Raw genomic sequence first — 18,426 nt, 5'->3', positions numbered from 1 at the left:
AGAGTAGGCAGTGGTCTGTGGGACCACTACCTGCTCTGAAAAAATATTTTTACTTCCATTCACAAAGGGAACGGGGTCCCTTGTGGACCCCTTCCTGTTTGTAAATGGGTTAACACTAATTTGAAATTGGTGTTAACTGTGATCGTTTTGGGACTGCATTCCTGGTCACAAAACAATCATACATACCACTGCGACTCACAATTAGGAAGGGATGCCCTTGGAAAACCCCTTCCTAATTGCAGCTTGCGAACCCCTTTCGCGATTACGGAATCGCAAAATTGGGTTTTTACAATGAGAAATGCTTCTTTCTTGTCATAAACGGTCGATTCTGTGAATCGGGCTTTCGCTACAAGAAAAAAGCTTTGTACATCTGGCCTTAAATATATATTTTTTTGGTCAGTATTTCTTTAGTATTTCTACCTACTCTTCACTGGATTCTGCCCTATTTTCCCTCTGGGGTCCTTTCTATGACTCTAGATTATTCATTTTCCAGAGTTTCTAGTTGGATTTTTGGCCTTATTAGATATTGATCTCTCTGACAGTCTGACTGCATATATCTGGACATTGTTGACTTGTTTCGACCTGTGACTTTAGGCACCAAGCCTAAATTACCTTGTACATAAGGCTATTATTCTTTGTATTGATCTTTGAATGATGTTAACCTATCATTATTTACATTTCTAACTGACACTGTATTTGATATCTTACATTGTACTATTTCTATTGATAAGGCACTGTGATGTTGTACCACCTTGTACATGCTACAGAAAACACTTAATTTGATAAAAATGTTAGTAGTACTATCAGAAACTGCTAAGGAACTGTAAGATTAGGTGACATTATAATTGAGAAGTTATCAAGCAATGCAGAAGACGGGAACTGAATGAAGAGAGTGTCTGAGTAAAGAAAAGGTGGAGGAGAAAAGCATTAAGCATGAAACTACATCACCAGGATAGTTTACAATGGCAACCGTTTAGAGCCTTTCAGAAAGAAGTACATGGTATTTTTTTAAAGCCCACTAACCTCTACAAGATGGTCTAAAGAAAATTCGGGATAAGGAACAAGTGTCACGTTGACGTTAATTGGGGGGAGGGACATTGACGATGCAAAATGTGTGAACCATACATGTTGACTGGTGCAAAAATGATACACACGTATTACCCAGTTCCAACTTAAACATATTCATGGGTAGGCCCACCCAAAAAATGAATCACATTGAGCCTTATAATTGTATGTATCTTCACACCTGCACTTTTGTTATGTCACGAGCAGTTTGCACACAGAGCACCTGGTTATGTGATATCGCCTTTTCAGTAAAAATAACTGATGTGAGACAATATATACTTTACAAAGGAATTTAATCTTTTTAATATCTGTGTGTATAATTGATTGTTTTTGTCATAAGTAAATTATTGGGGGCTCATAGGCTCCAGAATAATACGTTAAATAGAATTTAGGTCTTTCAACGGAACCACATTCCGTCTATGTACAGAAATTGAGAGGCACCACAAAAATCCCCAAAAGGTTAGATTTGAAAAAAAATAAGGTAGAGGTGCGAAGCCATGAATATAATCAAAAACAACACCTAGATAGCTAAATTTGAATTGAGGACAAGCATCATGGAGATGCAAGAGCAGAAAGAGAATGAGATAAGGGGTAAAAGTTTAAAGATAAAGCCAGATTTCAATGGATGGAAGGCATAGACATGGAGACTAACGAGCAGGAAACAGCTGTAATTTATACAAGAGGAAGTGATAAGAATCTTAGTAGTGTGTAAAACAGCAACGAGTTACAGATTCTGAAACACACAGACACAGAAACAGCAGCTGGAAGCAGCACAATAAATATGCCCAGGCAGTGAGACTGGAGGACTGAAAGTGATGTCTACCTCAGGGGGCAGAGAAGGAAAGAGCTGATAACGAGAGTGTGAGATGGAGTGACATAGTCATGGGAGAGGAGACCAGAGAGAAGAGGATCTGTTTCTTTGAGTTAAGGTGAGTGAGGAAAAGTCCGGAATATCAGGGGCAGGATGACAATAAGACATGAGGAAATAGAGTCACAAACATCAGAGGGAAAAAAACAGGAAATTGGCAGAATTGACAAGTAACCAAAGCTAAAATAGAATCTAAGATGGTACTTAGCTAAAAAAAAAAAAACAGGAGAGAGGGCAAGGACATACCCTTGAGGGACGCCAGAACAAACAAGGGTTACCATGAGCAGGAAGACAAGACTAGAATACAGAGTATTTGTGTTGAAAGAAATGAGAATGAACCAAAGCCAAGGTACCAAAAGAGAGGACAGTAAGTAGAACAGAGCCGTCCACAAAATCAAAAGAACTTGAAAGGTAAAGAACAACAAAAGGAGATTATTTTTTTGAATAGCGAGCAGGAATGGAGAAGGTAGTAATATATAGGATGCAATTTCAGTAGAACACAGGGTTGAGCTCTAGATTGAAGCAGCCAGAGTACAAAATAGGAAAAGAAAATAGCAGCAATAATGATAAGCTACCCATTCAAGAAGCTTCGAAATGAAAATGATGGTTATAAAGTTCTAGAAAATGTTTGTTGAATACAAGAACGATAGTAGAATACTTGAAAGAGTCAGGAAAGATGCTAGAAGAGCAAGAGAGAATGTGTGGGCAAAAAATGGCAAATTAATTCAAATAAAGAATAAATAAATTGTATATGTGACTGCTGAAAAAGATGGTGGAGAAATGGGAAATGGGCACAGTAGGGGAAGTAGAGGGAAACAGGTTGTGAAGTTGAAGTTCAGAAGTAAAGGTTGATACAAATAACTGTTCATGCTTCCTCTTCTCTGACTGTCTCTGTAGAAGAGTGTACACTACTTTTACTGGGTCCATCTTTGTATGGCTGTATGCCCAAATTTCTATCCCACTATAATTGTCACTTTATCTTATTTAGCCGTTACCATAACTAAGGCCCTCATTCCGACCACCAGGGTCGCGAATGGCGGTGCTTCATTCGTCATTCGGTTTCCCGCCGGATTTCCCCCGGCTGGGCGAATCCTCCAGGGCAGCGCTGCAAGCAGCGCTGCCCAGGGGATTCTGACCCCCTTCCCGCCAGCCTGTTTCTGGCGGTTTACACCGCCAGAAAGAGGCTGGCGGAAACGGGTGTCCTGGGGCCCCTGGGGGCCCCTGCACTGCCTATGCCACTGGCATGGGCAGTGCAGGGGCCCCCTAACAGGGCCCCTGCCTGCTTTTCACTGTCTGCCTAGCAGACAGTGAAAAGCGCGACGGGTGCAACTGCACCCGTCGCACACCTGCAACACCGCCGGCTCCATTCGGAGCCAGCTTCAGTGTTGCAGGCCCCCTTCCCGCCGGCCCAGCGGGAAGGTCGGAATTGCACCAGCGGTCTTTGGACCGCGGTGCGGCCAAATGGCGGTTCCCGCCAGGCGGGCGGCAACCGCCGCCCGCCGGGGTCAGAATGACCCCCTAACTGTTCATATTTCACAGTTCCCAACTCTAACTTTCATACAGTGATCATATCTAGGTCTCCGTACTGCAGGGCTTAATACTTCCGTCTGTTATATCCTTTTCCACTATTATTGTCCATCAGTTCACACTTTGTCCCAAGTGTATGCTCCTCGTTAATATGCTTGTTCCATAAGAACGTCGGTTGTCATTCAGTCCTCTTTCCTTCTTGGTTCTCCATGATACACTTGTGCTCTATTTGGTTGTTGCAGAGTGGATGCAAAATAATTAATTTTTTGGTTCTAATGACAGGTCCTCTTATTGCCACCTCTGTCTTTTCTTTGAGAGCGAAAGACCAGAAAGATCTGTGCTCCATGGACCATCAGGGATTTGAAGGAAAAGCTGGGATTGATTGTGTCCTAAGTAAGTAAGCGTCACAGACTTGTATCTGCATGGAGCAAATCGTAAAGCCAATTTATTTCACAAATGGCACTGCGTCCATTTACATTCTCCAGGTGACATTAAGCTTTCGTCATTATTTGTAAAGCACTTTATTCCGAGCTAAAATCACCTCAACGTGCCTAAGATCATCTCTTTTCACTACCACAATGTAAAAGAATAAGTCACTTATTTTGTTTTAGATAGTGTCAATGCACTGTCACATTTCTGAGTGTTTCCGATAAATCGTACATGTATTTATTGAACTGTGTGGTTACATGTGTGCCACTTTTATTCTGTGTGATTTTGTATTGTTCTCAGAGTCTTTAAGCAAGTATATTTAATTTATGATGCCTACACGAAATGCACAAACGAAGCTAACCTGTAAGCCTCCGATTGCATCAAGATTTTGGGCTATCTCCATCACTGGGGATAGGTTAAATACAGTGCTTACTGGCGCCTTGACTTTGTTTGATCTTAGAGCTGCAACGACAAACTGTGCTAATCCAAAAAACAAATCCCCAGTTTTGACATTGTAAATCAATCCCTTGCAGCCAAGGACGATTTTGCTAAATTCCTTTATGGACAAAACAGCATAGTATTCTTTTAACAAAGGAGTAGTTCTCATTTTCTCATGCTGTGAGCAAAGTTGGCAGAACCCCTTGATTGATTATTTTATGGGATCTTTTACCACAACTAGACTTAGGGCCTCATTACGACCCTGGCGGCCGGCGGTAAGCTGGCAGTGTACCACCAGCGTATTATGACCGTGGCGTATTAGCCACGGCCATACTGCCGGCCCCTCCAGCATACCACCAGGCTTCCGCCTGGCGGTCATAATCCCTAACCGCCAGCCTGTCCACGGTGGTAAACACCGCCATGGAAAGGCTGGCGGTAAGGTGGACTGGGGGTGCCAGTTTCCGTCCGCTGGCCCAGCGGAAAAGGCATAATAGGGAGCCAGATACATCGCCAGCACTGGCGGTATAGTGGCGCCCGCAGCTTCGGTGGTCTTTTTAAAAGAACTCCGAAGTTATAATGAGGACCTTAATCTATGTCTAGGCTAATCAGATTAAATATCAAGAATAAAAAATTAAGGCTGATTTCATTTACACAAGATTTAAGTCACATGAATAACTGTCAATGTCTGTGGCTTGGGATATATGTCAAGAGTATGTGCTGTTTGCCATAGCACATTTAGGGAATGCTGGGCTAATTATCTAGCCAGGTCTGTTGTTTGGGTATTGACAGTAATGAGACCCTTCTGCACATTATAAATCTCTGTAGTACTCTCCTAAATGATCATCACTGTCTTCCAAGACCTATATTTGATAGTGAAGTGATATTTTTATTGTGAAGTGTATTGTGCACGTTAATTTATTTGTAAATCCTAGATGGGGAGGGGAAGTTGATCTTAGCTATGTTATTGTTTTATAGTATTACTACTGTAATGGTTTTTGTGGAATACAGAGGTTAGCATCCAGGGTGAACTGTTTAGGATCCAGCATAAATGACAGAAGTCATGTTTATTTAACAGGTGATACCCTTACCAGTCCTGATGTGATATTTGGGATGAATTCAGATGAGGACCAGTATGGGGAAGAGGTTCAGGATACTAACGGAAGGCAGAGCCTTGACCGCTCCAGCACAGGTCAGTAAAAATCTATAGTGGTTTGCTAGGCCCTTAACTAGCTATTTCTAAGGGGAGGGGGGTTGGAAAGATGTGAAGACCCTCCCCCTGAATTTTTGTGGTTGAGTAAAGTGTTAAAAGTCAGAGGGCTTGTAAAATGTACTAATTGTTCAATACATGTAAAAGGGTTAATCGCTTTTGCTTAAGCAAAATATAACCTGTGTATTGCAATAAATGAGCAACATAAGGTCTGATTTCTCAATTCTGTGCAGAGAGGAAAAAATACAACATGGTAGTTTTTTCTTTAAAGGATAAGCGGTCCTTCTAGAATTAACGAAGAACCAAGAATCCTTCCAGTCCAATGCACCCCTGAAAGTTTTAATTTTTTGAGTTCACTGAGTAACCAGGAGGAATATACTTACTTTACGTAGCTTGCTGCCTTGTTATTTCTTTCAAGACATTGCCGTACTCTCCAGGAATACTGGCTCATATGCCTACGGATCCACCCAATGACATCTGTGGGGGTGATCTAGCTGCGACATCTCAGATGGCAGAAGGTGTGTGCTAAAACTAGGTTGTAGGGAGTCATTGGTAACTAAAGAACTTCAATTACATACAGTGATCTACAGATTGCATATTTGTTTACCCTTTGTCCCTTGGAACAAAGTCATTATTGCCCAACAGCTCATATAGTTGATATATTACATTGAATTGTGCAGTGTCTTTTGGTATAAATAAATCTTACATTTGAGAATAAGAGGTGGTGGCATGTAGGAGAAAAACACTACCTTAAAAACTACCTTAAATTGACCTTTCTTTTGTCTCCAAAGTAGGCAAAAGATAACTGCATAATTGTGTTTCATTGTGATTTTACCCTTAGTGTGTGTATAGTGCATTGACTAAACTAATATCTTTTAAGTCCCCTCTACAGACGTTTAGCTGTTTGTTGTCAAAACACTTCTCTTGTCCATACCAAAAACCTACAGTGGGCTTAGAGCCATATCTTTTCAACCACTAATTGTAAAGGGACTGAGCACAGAGCAGACAGCTCAAAATCGGGCACTGCAACCCCACCAAGGCTAGTTTAATCAGTAAAGATCTGAGTGTATTAAACAAGCGCCTAGGCAATGATATAGGAATATTATTGAAAATATATAGAATTTCCCAAAAGATAATCATTTTAGTTAATTAAATCCTGCCAGCTTGGGAAATTAGAAGAGAAAGCTATCAATCCACCTGGGTCTCTAAATTAGAAATTATGACACCATCATTTTCTCAGAACATGGTATCTGTAGCCCAGTCAATCCAAATCCCTACATTTCTCACTGAGTCTATGCACCATTTTATTGGATCCTCAAGAGGCATTCTTCTTTTATGGATATGATAGGGAAAATTTATGATTTATTCCAGTTGATACTGACGCCTGAAAGTTAAGCAAATGTAATATATTACAACAGATGACCGATTGGTCTACAGGTCTCTAACCATAGACCACCATATCATCTGTTGACAGTCATATAAGGACCTTGCACTCTATGTAGGTTAATGCACAATATGAGACGTGCTGTCGTAGGCAGTACGTAGAGGGGTTCAGTGCTGTGGCAAAAAAAAAAAGAATTCATAATAATCAGTACTCTTGTGTGGTGCCACGTGTTATAATCATTGCGCCAGAAACTACTTCTTTAGGCCTTAGGGCAGCATATAAAAACATAGTCCAATTAATGAATAAATGAGGCAACATACCTGTCCTTTTGAGTATAGCTCATAAGAATTTCTATTGTCAAAGGCTTCGATTCGGTCTAGTAGGACTACCATTGCTTTAATATCTGAGTTTTATTGATGAAGGAGAGCGAACAGTGAATTGATTGATCCAGGTGCACTACATCTAGTAAGATTGGAAGTAACTAATATGCTATTATCTTTGCAAGTATTTATGGCAGTAAGAGACAGTGGCCCATAGGATTCACCTGATTACAGTGTCATGTCTTGTATGATGTCATAAGCAGCTGATGGTGAGAATTATGGCTGTGCAGTTTGGGGTTTTGCGCCATAGACATTGTATCACAAGAACCACGCTTTTCTTTTGTTACATCTTCTGACGCTATCTTTTAGTTAATCTTGGCTACGGTTTTTCAGTGAATGTCATCTATGAAGTGGACAACATGGACCAAATAATACAATTCCCCAACTCTCATATTTGGCTTCTCTTCAGAGGTCACATATACTGGTTTACAATGCAGTGCATGTTCTTGTGCAAATTAAGCAACTTAAATAGAACTCTCAACAAAGCTTTTTTAATTTGCTTTAGGTCACAAAACCATAATTCCTATAATTTCATTGAGCATTAAAGAAGAGGAGGATTCCTACCCCATGAGCCATCAAGACACTGTTAGAAGGGAAAGTATAGCTTGTCACACAGGTAAGAAAAGAATTATTTTCTACTTACAATCATGGAAAGATAAAATGTGAGTCACCTACAATTGGGAAAGTGTGTTTTACCAGTCATCTACTGTGACGTCTACTCACCCTCTGCCCCCACCTTTCTTGTTCTCTGGAGTGTTCTGTAATGGAATCTGCTTGTGACGGCAGGGGTCAGTGTGGTCAGTGCTAAGGAGGAACACAATGCAAAGTGCAGCTCCAGTTTTTTTATATTTCTGGAGTCAGATGAAGGGTTGCAGTAAGCCAGAATCCCTAGAGCATTGGATATGAGGTGGATCGGCATGGCTACAGAAATAAGGGAAACTGTAGTTTAAACTAATTTCATTTGGATCATCAAGAACATTCTATGTTGGATGGGGTATGAATCATATTGGTAGCACAGGCCTGTTTGTTACAGAGCTGAAACCAGTTGGTTCTTCTTAACCAACTTGTGGTTGGGAGCGCAAAATACAAGATGAACAGTGCTTCTGTCAGCAATGGAGAAGAAAGAATCTTTACAATGTGTATTAAAAAGAGACCCCAGTATGCATGTCAATGTACTGAATGTATGAAGAAAGACTGTACACAGGCAGGCTGGTCATTCATGTACCACACATAGTACCCAAAGTTGATTGAATGATGCATGTGTGTTAGTTGCACACAGCAGGTGGAAGGAAGATTCTGGCATGACATCATGGCAGTATTGTGATGGTGAACTCTTTTCCCTCCTTATCGTCCTAAGCACTGGAAGCATGGCATTCCACAGCCACAATAAATACTGCAAAATGATACTCATGGTACATTTTACACAATTTAATAATTTCTGAAGAATCTGTATTTTACTTAATTTGATCAGAATTCTCAAAATAACATACACTTACCAGGTATATTAACATAATCACATTAGCCATTTACATGTGTTCCGTTCACTTCTTGAGCTTTGTTTTGACAACACAGTACACTTACTGACAGTGGTCAAATTGTGTTACTGATGAAAACAAGACAGTAACAGAAGGTAAAAAAAGATTATAAATGGAAGTATAGGAGACTGGACAATAGAAATAAATTAGCTAGCAACTCTTTAGGAGAGATTAAATACAGACCTTTTTAATGGCTGATACATTCACCCATTCTAATGATTGATGTTGAAATCTTATAACTTGATGAAAAACACATATTTGAGGCATGATTTGACAGGCCCCGATTATGATCTAAGAGATAATCCCATGTTGGATGATAACTTTTTTTGGCAGCTGACTCAAGATTACAACTCGGGCACAAATGTTGCAGTTCAATAGTTTTGGCTTGGCTAATTTTTGCCTGGTCAAATCTTGTGCAAACTGTCAGGCAAATGGTGCATGTGTTCATTCGCTTAAAATCTTGTTCTAGCCTACTCTCCATTTCTACTGTTCTCCATTCACATTGCCTATTTCTTAAAGTTTCAGTTATCATCTCGCTCTTGATTTACCTAATCACTTACTTGCTTCCCTACGTCTGCCATTCAGTTAGGTTTTCGTTATTCTGACTGACTGGATGGGAATCGGAGAACGTCAGCTGCACTCAGGCGCACTCATATGCAGGTGGGCGGGGTCCGGCAGCAGCGCGGCATGGCTCTGAGTGGCAGGAACGCCGAGAGCCAGGAATGCCGAGAGCGGGTTGCGAACACAGAGAGCGGGCCGGGAGAAGGTGTGGGGGCCCGCAGAGCTCTTCTCCCCTCAGCCTCTCTACCCCCCCGTCCTCGTTGCAACCCCAACTTTCATCACTCTCCTGACGGACGGACGGAGGCGCAGTGCTCTGGCGGCCCTTGCCTCTAGCTGCCTTCTGGTTGCCCTCCAGTTGGAATTGGGAAAGAGGAGCGAGGAGCCAGGCATCGTGGTTTCGAGGAGGCTCAAGGTTGACCAGCACTCAGGTGGAGGGCCAGAGTGGCGGCATTGATACCCCTCAATGAGCTAGTGAGTCCCGGTGTACTGGAAATCCCGGAGACGGGTGGGTGTTGAGTGGGTCCTGTTGCTGGTACTGGTTCTGCTGCTGGTACTAGTGCAAGGTCAGCTCACCCTTCGCAACTTTGTATTGTTCTTTGAACTCCAATCTTTGGGTGTTGATCCCTCGTGCCCACACACTACTCATCGTTCCACCGCCCCCAACAAAAACTTCACCTGACCCTCACAATCGCCCCATACATCGCCACTCATCGCTCCACTGACTAGTAATATTCAACGGCGGCAGTGCAATATTGCCTGGTTCTATAATTCTACAGTAGATTACTTCTGAGCGTGCTCGTGCCCCCCAGCCTATGGTGTCTAAATCAGAATACAGCAGTGGGGAGGCAGGGGTTGAGGCGGCGCTCAATATTGTGCTCAATATTGTCCTGCAATATTGTCATGAGACAGTGGTCCCTGCCTGTCAGTTGTTCTCTCTTTACAGACCTGCCTTTCTCTAAGCCTGAGTTGCCTTACCGCCTGATTTATCCGTTCTACTATACCCCGGTCCTTGGAGGATCTCTGAAGGAGGAAACTATGACTTTGGAAGGGCCTGTGTAAAAACTAGATCTAACCCTCTTCGAAATAAAGGCATTTTGGCTATCCAGCTAAAAGGTCAGAGTCAATTATTCTCCTTCTGGTAGAAAGGTAAAATCCCCCCCAGGTCGAGTTGAAATGCGACATCTCTGTTGACCCGACTGAAGATATGGAGTTAAATGAATACTTGCAAAAATTGCCTTACAAAATGTTTGCCAAGTGGAGAACAGTTCAGGGGGGGATTTGAAGGTATTGGAGGAGCTAGTTACCCCATTCTCTCCTTCAGTAACCGCAGAGCATACTCAGGGTTCTTAGAAGGGCCTAAGCCTGCTTGGAATTCAACCTCCTCTCTCCTCCTCCTCCTCCTCCCTCCGCCTGTCGTTTTCTAATTCCCACCCATTGGAGCAGCTCATGTTAGCACCTCAAGAACCCGCTGCTCAGTTAAAGCCTATCGATTCGTCAGTTACTGACCTTCATGACTTTACCCTGCCCGATTTGGACTTAAATTTCGGCAGTAGATACGGGTGTATGGTAAAGGACCACTCTTCGCCTTCTGGGAGGCCTCCTGGAGGTCCTCTACCTGTGCTCCTTTCCATAGGATTACAGCTGTTCAATAGTCTTACCTCTCAACAAGATTCTGTCTATTCTCATCTCTCCACGAGCTTAGTCCATGATCCAAGTAGTGCATTGCCTAGTCAGCCCCCAGATCAGGAGGTTAGGTTTTCTGCCTCCTTTAATAGCTCGGAAAATCTGCTCTCTTCTATCCTAAAATTGCTGGAGAAATGTGTAGGTGGATCAGACTGTATCCTTGAATCAGTGACGGCTATCCTGAAGGAACTAACTAAAGATAACAAAAATTGGCATCTGCCCATAGACTCTTGTGAGGCACGGTTCGTGGCATCATTCACATCATTGTCCACAAAGGAACAGACCCCTTTTAGTAGGGGGTTCTAGAGATGAGGCAAGTACACAAACCTCTAAATCTCATAGAAATAAACCACGTGATAAAAGGTCTTTGCAGGATAGCCCAGTAGACTTTTTTATTTTTGATTCACACCAAGACGTCACTATGCAAGAGGAAAATCTTAACCCTGCTGCCCAGGAGATATTCCCAATCTTCAAAATTCCATCTAACCATAAGAAGGGCTCCACGGATATGCAGTCTCCTTAAAACAAAAGTGGAAGGAAAACATAAGAAAAACAAGTAACGTAAGAGGACAATCCTTTAAAGTGAGATAATCTCAAAAAAGCCGACCCGAAGGTTTAATAAAAAAAAGGCGGAAGAAAAGTACATTTTTCTGAGATACGTGATTCCTCACGAGTCTGTCTGGAGTCTTTAAATTCGATCGCTCATCCTACTATGGAGCTCTGCCCCTCTCCAGGGCTAACTTTACCTACTTTGTCAACTCCAGAGGAGCATGGATGGTCCTTAGATAGGCCTACAGACTGCTATCCAGTATTTGAGTTCTTCAATCAGCCTGGTCATCATGAGTCTAGGCCTAGGATGGACATGCAGTCCCTTAAGTTCTCATTAGCTGGAAACGATAGACAGGTGTTTGTGCGGGAGATACAGGCTTTTCCTGTCAAAAGTGTCTCTGATTTGGATGGGTGGAGTTGGCTCTCGGGCGTCTTGTCTCAGGCGCGGGGGCCCAGACCACTATCCAGCTACTTTAACTAGTGCAGGCCTAAATATTATCTCCTGGAATATTGCAGGGGTAAAATATGTGAAGGAAATGTTATTGTTCTTTAACTCCCTAAAACTCAATTTGATTTGCCTTCAGGAGACATGGGCCGATGGAGAGCTATTGTGGGATGATTATTATGTTACCAATTGCAAGGCTACCCCATCTAGGAGGGGCATGCCAAGGGAGGTGTGGCCTAGGTGTGAACTAGGCTTAGGTGGAACTTTGAATGTTTTAAAGACCCCAGTAACCTTTTTATGGCTTTATCTCTCCAGTTGCAAAATAATACAGGTTTTATCTCTTTGTTATTGATAAACACTTATAACCTGCCTGATTTGTGCCATGATGTTTTGAAACAAAAGATTTTTGCCCACATAAACAAATGCTATGGCTAGTGAGTCTCCTACATTTATAGTCTTGGTCGGTGACCTAAATTGTAAGATATCTAACCATGCCATATCACAAGTCCGCAAGGTTGAGAGACAGCCTTGCAAATTCCAGATTGGCTTTTCCCTTCCTCGATTAGAACAAATAAAAGATGGAAACTCTTGCTTAATCTCCTTATGGAACGCAACTTCAGTATCGTCTTTGGGGAAAAAAAACAGGAAGGACCCATTGGGATCCTAGAAGGTTGTTAGGTATCAGGGAGACATTGGATTCCATGGTTGTAGTCTTGAATACCTGGGAGGGGAATGAACTGAATAATTTTACGAAATTTATGTCTGATTTGATAATTAACTCTCCCCCGAACACCCCCAGAAGTAGCCAGAGGATTATCTTGTGTCCTCCTCTCGCCTTGAACAGGGAAATAAACAGCTTGGTTCGTGCTCAGTATCTAGACTACTCATCCATAAGAAACGCCAGGGTGACTCTATTAAAAAGGAGAAGGAATCGTGTGAATCTACGCATCACAAGCAATGCTTGTAATAAGCTTTGGATTCCTTCTCAGGGAGGCAGCAGTAAAGGGTCAAGATAGACGTTTTTGGGCCCTGGTTGGGGAGGGCTGCGGAACCAAAATTTGATCTTCTCCCATCGCCATACCTAGTACCCGGTGGTCTGAATTCATCCACTTCCTGATGCCTCAAATGGGGTGGTATTTCCTTGGCCCCATGAAAGTAAGGAGCTGTATCCAACCCCCTTCCCGTCAGTAAAGGAGATAGAACAAGCCATTCGCTCTATGCGTTTCTCTGCTGCAATGGGCCCTGATAATGTGCCCATTTCCTTAGTAAAACAAGATATTGGTCCCTGGAGTAAGATCTTATTTGTGGTTTTTCGTAGGTGCTTTATCTCTCGATGTACCCCTCCCTCATGGACCAGTAGTATTATTATACCTCTATTTAAGAAGGGTGACCGTAATTGCCCCGCTAATTATCGGCCCTTCTAGATGCAGTAGGGAAAATCTTTGCAAAATGTGTGCTTTCAAGACTTACCGATTGGGCAGAGGAGAATAATATTATCTCCTTGGAGCAAGCAGAGTTCAGGTGCAATCGTGGTACAAAAGACAATATTGCAATGTTACCAGTCATCACATAAAGATATGTGAAATTAAGAGGTGGAGCAGTTAGCACCGCTTTTATCGATTTCTTAACGGCATTTGATAAAGTAGATAGAGATCTCTTATCGGGAAAGGGTATTCCTCCCACCCTTCTTGAGCTATTGTTTGCTCTCCACTCTTCCACCTGGTGCAGAATCCTTTTTTTGGGGGGGGGGGGGTAGAGGCTTATTGCCCGAGATGCCTACTCTGAATGGATTAAAGCAGGGATGCCTTCTGGCTCCCTTGCTCTTTTCCTTATACATCTTAGATTTGCCCTCCCTCTTATGTCAAAGCCAGGGTCCCCCACCCCCCAAACTAGGCAGACGCCCGGTCTGTTTTTTTGCTGTATGCGGATGATATTATTATTTTTGATCTAACCCCCCCAAAGGCCTACAGAACCATCTTCAATCTTTGTCACATTTCTCTGGGTCCCACTTTTTAAAGATTAATATTTCAAAGAGCAAGATTTTGCGCTTCCATGGTAACAAGAAAGTGAAATTTTCTAATTTCCATTGGGCATTAGGCAACCAAAAACTGGAAATCATGACATCTTATACCTTTTTAGGGAAAATTGGATGCGGGAATCTTAGTGACGTAGCCCACATTATCTCTAATAAATCTAAAGCTGATGCTTAAGCAAAAGGTTTGGGGGCGTTACATATGGCAACGGGAAGAAGGCATTTTGTCCATCTCCTAGTGGTTTATTGAGCTAAGATCCCCGCTTTTCTTCTCTACGGTTTGTAATTCATATATTCCTCCAAATGGAGGTTTCTGAATCTACAGGAGGGTAAGATCCTCAGAAAGCTTTTATCTGAAAATACAGCCATGTCGGTGGCTGTCCTAAGGCTGGAATTGGGCTTAAGAAGTGTGTTTGCCCAGGGACTAGCCGAGGTCGTCTGTTGGGCTGTTTCCCTCATGAAAGCTGAGGATAATACCCTAAGGGCCCTACTGCAAAAAGAAATCTTTGCGGAAAATAATGCCTTCACGCAAACCTTTTCTAAGAACCTTACGTATGCCCTAGAAATGCTTGAGGTAGATCCCAATCAGGTCTTGGCTATTCCTTCCCCGCAATTGAAAAGCGGTTTAAAACAGGCAACATGGTCTTTAAGTTTTCGATTGGACTTAGAGAGCCTTGCAAAAAGATCATTCTAGTTTTTATCAAATTCCTTAGTAGCAAAAAAAGCCCAACCATATGTCAACTGGAACCTACCGCATGGGGTGAGGCTTTTTGGTTGCTTCTGCGATGGGGATTGTTACCTTCAAATGTATTGTCGGCAAAATGGTATGGTTCAACTAAAAAGTGCAACTTCTGCTCTACTGACACTCAAGACTTCAATCATGCTTTATTTGTTTGTCCATCCCTCACCCTCTATCGCCTTAAATGGCTAAGACCCATCTGTCTTCGGCTCTCTCTAATGTCGGTACTGGAGTTTTTCCACGCCTTGTACATCCCTCCAAATGAATTGTTTTGTCATAGAGTTTTTAATTTAAAAAAAAATTGTTTTACACTTGTTTTAAAATGCAAAATGGTTCTTTTCGGGTGGTCAAATAAAGATATGGGAGCAAGGCGATGTGCTCAGAAGTTCAAGGTAGCCTCAATTGTGTGAGATTCATTGATCAAACTCTGATTATTATTATTATTATATGTACACTTCAAGCAGTTGTTCATTGATATATGTATATTTTATGTCTTTGCTCGTGTATGCATGTTTTATCTTGTTTTATTATGTGGACTTCATTTAGAGTTCCAAAACATAAATAAATAAATAGTTATCGTTTATTCTTTGTCGCCTTCATTCTCTGAAGCACTACCCCCTCACAGTTCTAGACCTTGCAGGATTATTTTCTCTGAATGCTCTGAAACTCTCTACCGTCTTACTCCTTTCTCTACTACCTTGTCTGTTTTTAGCTATCTACACAATAATTATTTAAGCTCCTTAAAATATTTTATTTATAAGACTAACACGTTCAAGTATTTAATTGTACCAGCAAATATACTCCTGACCACTTTGCCCTTTCCTAATCTTTCCCTCTCCTAACTTTTCCTTTGTCCTCTTTCCTGCTATACTATACTCATTAAGACAGCAGGCTCTCTCAGCTGCTTAGAATTGGCCACTGGCCCAGTGCTTACACCATCCTGTACAGTATTGAAGGCCCTAAAGCCCCAACCCAAGACCCTGGACCACAACAGAAGAGTCCCTAGTATCCCCATAGTTGGCAACCACTGGAGACCTAAGGCTCTCAGCTACTACTTTGTTGGCATTTGGGACCCACAAATAGGTGGCTCATCGAGCAGTGTGGCTTGCGTCTTCTCTTCTGAAGTTGCAGCTATGGCATTTGGTATGTGGGTTGTCGTTGGACAAATTAATTGTTGCTGGGCTCCTGATCCCAATTACAGTATAGGATTGCAGCAACAGGCATACCAATGGTCTGATCGAAACATTGTGATCCCTTAATGTGCCAAACTTGCTGTAGTGAGGGGAAGGCTTTGAACACCTGTGTTAATTACCACTCAAATCAATGGTATTCTATGTGAGAAGGTCAGGTGCTTATTCAGCTCACTAATGGAAACTTTCACCGATGTCAGGAGGCCAGCTGTCATCTGGAAGTGGCCCACAATTACCTGTGGCAAACCTGTGTTCAGCAGCGAGTCATAGAGGTACAGAAATACATGTTTTCAAAGATGGGCAGTGACCACTGTCATCACTTTCATGAACACCCAAGGGGCCTAGGTAATTTGGAAGGGAATCATGGTTCCAGAGCAGACCAAATCTAAGCCAATGTGAGCATCTTGAATTTGCCCTTCTTTAGGAATGAGTTCCTTTTTCAGGATGAAGAAATAGCAGAAATAACATCCATCGCCTTTTACCAAGTCCTGTATCTTCCCAATGGCACCTTATGAGAACAAAACAAGCACCTCCTCTTTCAGGATTTCCAAGGGCTCCTCTGAAATTTGTTCTGGTCTGGGAGGCAAATGGGGTTGGAAGGAAATGCATGGTAGAAACAAGTCTATCTGAACTATCTGCAAGATCCATTTTTCTGATGTAATGACTCTCCAGTTGGGGAGGAATGGTTGGCTCCTGGCCCCAACCGCCCTGGGGAGGAAGAGTTGGAGGAATATTTTCCCTACTGCTCTGCACTTTGCCTGCCATCACTGCATGTATTAAACTGGGTGGTGCACCACCATTTGAATGTTTTCCTCTGTTAATAGCCCAAGCAAATCCAGTTGCCTCTGACTTCATGGAACTGGTAGGGAAATTATTTCACTGCTGTCAACAGCCCTAACAATTGTGCATTATTTTGGCTATCTTCGAACCCCTATAGAGCTTAGTCTGCTTTTTCCGAAAAAGTATGGATCAATCAGAGGGCATTTCCATTAGGTATATATTTTCATCGCCTAAAACCTAGTAGGCCACATCAATGCATGTCTCCTGAAGACCACACTGGTACAAACAGTCCTGTCAGTGCAATCTGTAGTATACAGGCTAGCACAAATCATCACAGACTTTGCTGCATCTTGTCCTTCATGCATTGTTTGTGCCAAAGAAGCTCTGTGATTTTATTTGACTGCTGACAAGGTTTTGCTGTTCCAGAGTGCATGTGTGCTGGTGAGATTAGGAGAAATATTTGAGATATATGAGAGGTAGTCAGGGCTAAAAATCAATTGGGAGAAGTCACTGATATTCCCAATAGGCACGTCGAAGGAAAATTTACGACTCCCCATCCCATTAAGGGTCGAACATTGGCACTTCAAAAATTTGGGACTGTGGATCTCCAGGGGGGAGAAATCCCACTACAAAATCAGTTTAGTCCCATTACTCCTGAGGTGATTGGTCTGGTTCCCTTTGACCAGCTTAGGACAGAATACAACACAACGACCTTCCAAGTGTTTAAGTACCTACGACTGCACCACACATTTAGAGCAGCAGGACGAGGAAAGTATGGAGAACTCCCCGGACTCCCATGGACCCCCCCCCCCCAGAGAACAGACTACTAGACGGCCATATGACCACTAGGGCAATACCCTTCACATATCAAAAGTTGCAGAGAAATACTCAAAGAGTCTTGAGGCACCTACATCTTAGATGTCAGGAAGATATGGGAGTAACAGAGGATGAGAATTGGGGGGAGCATTTTGCAGTTCCCCAGAGCAGCAGAGATCAAAGCACGCTACAGCCTGATACAACTTAAAATATTACAGAGTGCGTTGTGTATCTGTAAGGAAAGCATTCAGCATTTTAGAACCTGTGAGCCAAAAATGCAGTTGAAAATATTCTCTTGCCAAAAGCATCAATCCATTTGAATTCCCTGTCTGTGCCACTGGTCGGGAAAGAGTTAGGGGTTTATCCTTGCTAGTGGAAGCCTGTGCAATGAGAATTTATGGTGTAGGGTGTTTAGTGAAAAACATCTGGGTCACCACATGCTGTTCGATGTCGTTGGGCTACTCATCTGCTAACCGGTGGGCAAGAACAGGGTTTTGACTGTGTGGCTATTAAAGTGTCCATAAAGACCTCATTGAAGGGCAATAATAGCCCAGTGGTCATAGGCCCTGGCTGAAAGATCTCGTAAGAACATTTGACTTTGTTTAGTCTCCACGAACCCAAACTACAAGGGGGGGATCGAGTCCAGGGGGCCAGGCAATAGAATCAACTATCCACAGCACTGCGTCTTGAGCCCCTGTTGCGCTAGAGGTCTAGGTTCACCCTGGGCAAAATTGGCGGTTCTCCCTATCCTCCTCACTGATGACACATACAAAGGTACGGAAAATGGCCTATCTAGAT

At 42.6% G+C, this 18,426-nt stretch overlaps 1 protein-coding gene across 4 annotated transcripts in view; it reads left to right on the top strand.

Annotated features, from left to right (window-relative positions):
- LOC138283852 (zinc finger protein 501-like) overlaps positions 1-18,426 on the top strand; it is an 87,938-nt gene that overhangs the window by 19,354 nt on the left and 50,158 nt on the right. For all 4 annotated transcript variants that reach the window (XM_069222010.1, XM_069222011.1, XM_069222009.1 and 1 more), the window contains exons 3-5: positions 3,743-3,853; positions 5,403-5,516; positions 7,804-7,914. In XM_069222010.1, the coding sequence (XP_069078111.1) occupies positions 3,743-3,853; positions 5,403-5,516; positions 7,804-7,914 (336 nt within the window). The remainder of the gene's footprint in view (positions 1-3,742; positions 3,854-5,402; positions 5,517-7,803; positions 7,915-18,426) is intronic.

Source organism: Pleurodeles waltl, chromosome 3_1 (assembly GCF_031143425.1).
Source record: "Pleurodeles waltl isolate 20211129_DDA chromosome 3_1, aPleWal1.hap1.20221129, whole genome shotgun sequence".
NCBI classification, from domain to species: Eukaryota; Metazoa; Chordata; class Amphibia; order Caudata; family Salamandridae; genus Pleurodeles; species Pleurodeles waltl.
Note: the sequence above shows the minus strand (reverse complement) of the source record. Positions and strands in the feature narration are given on the sequence as shown.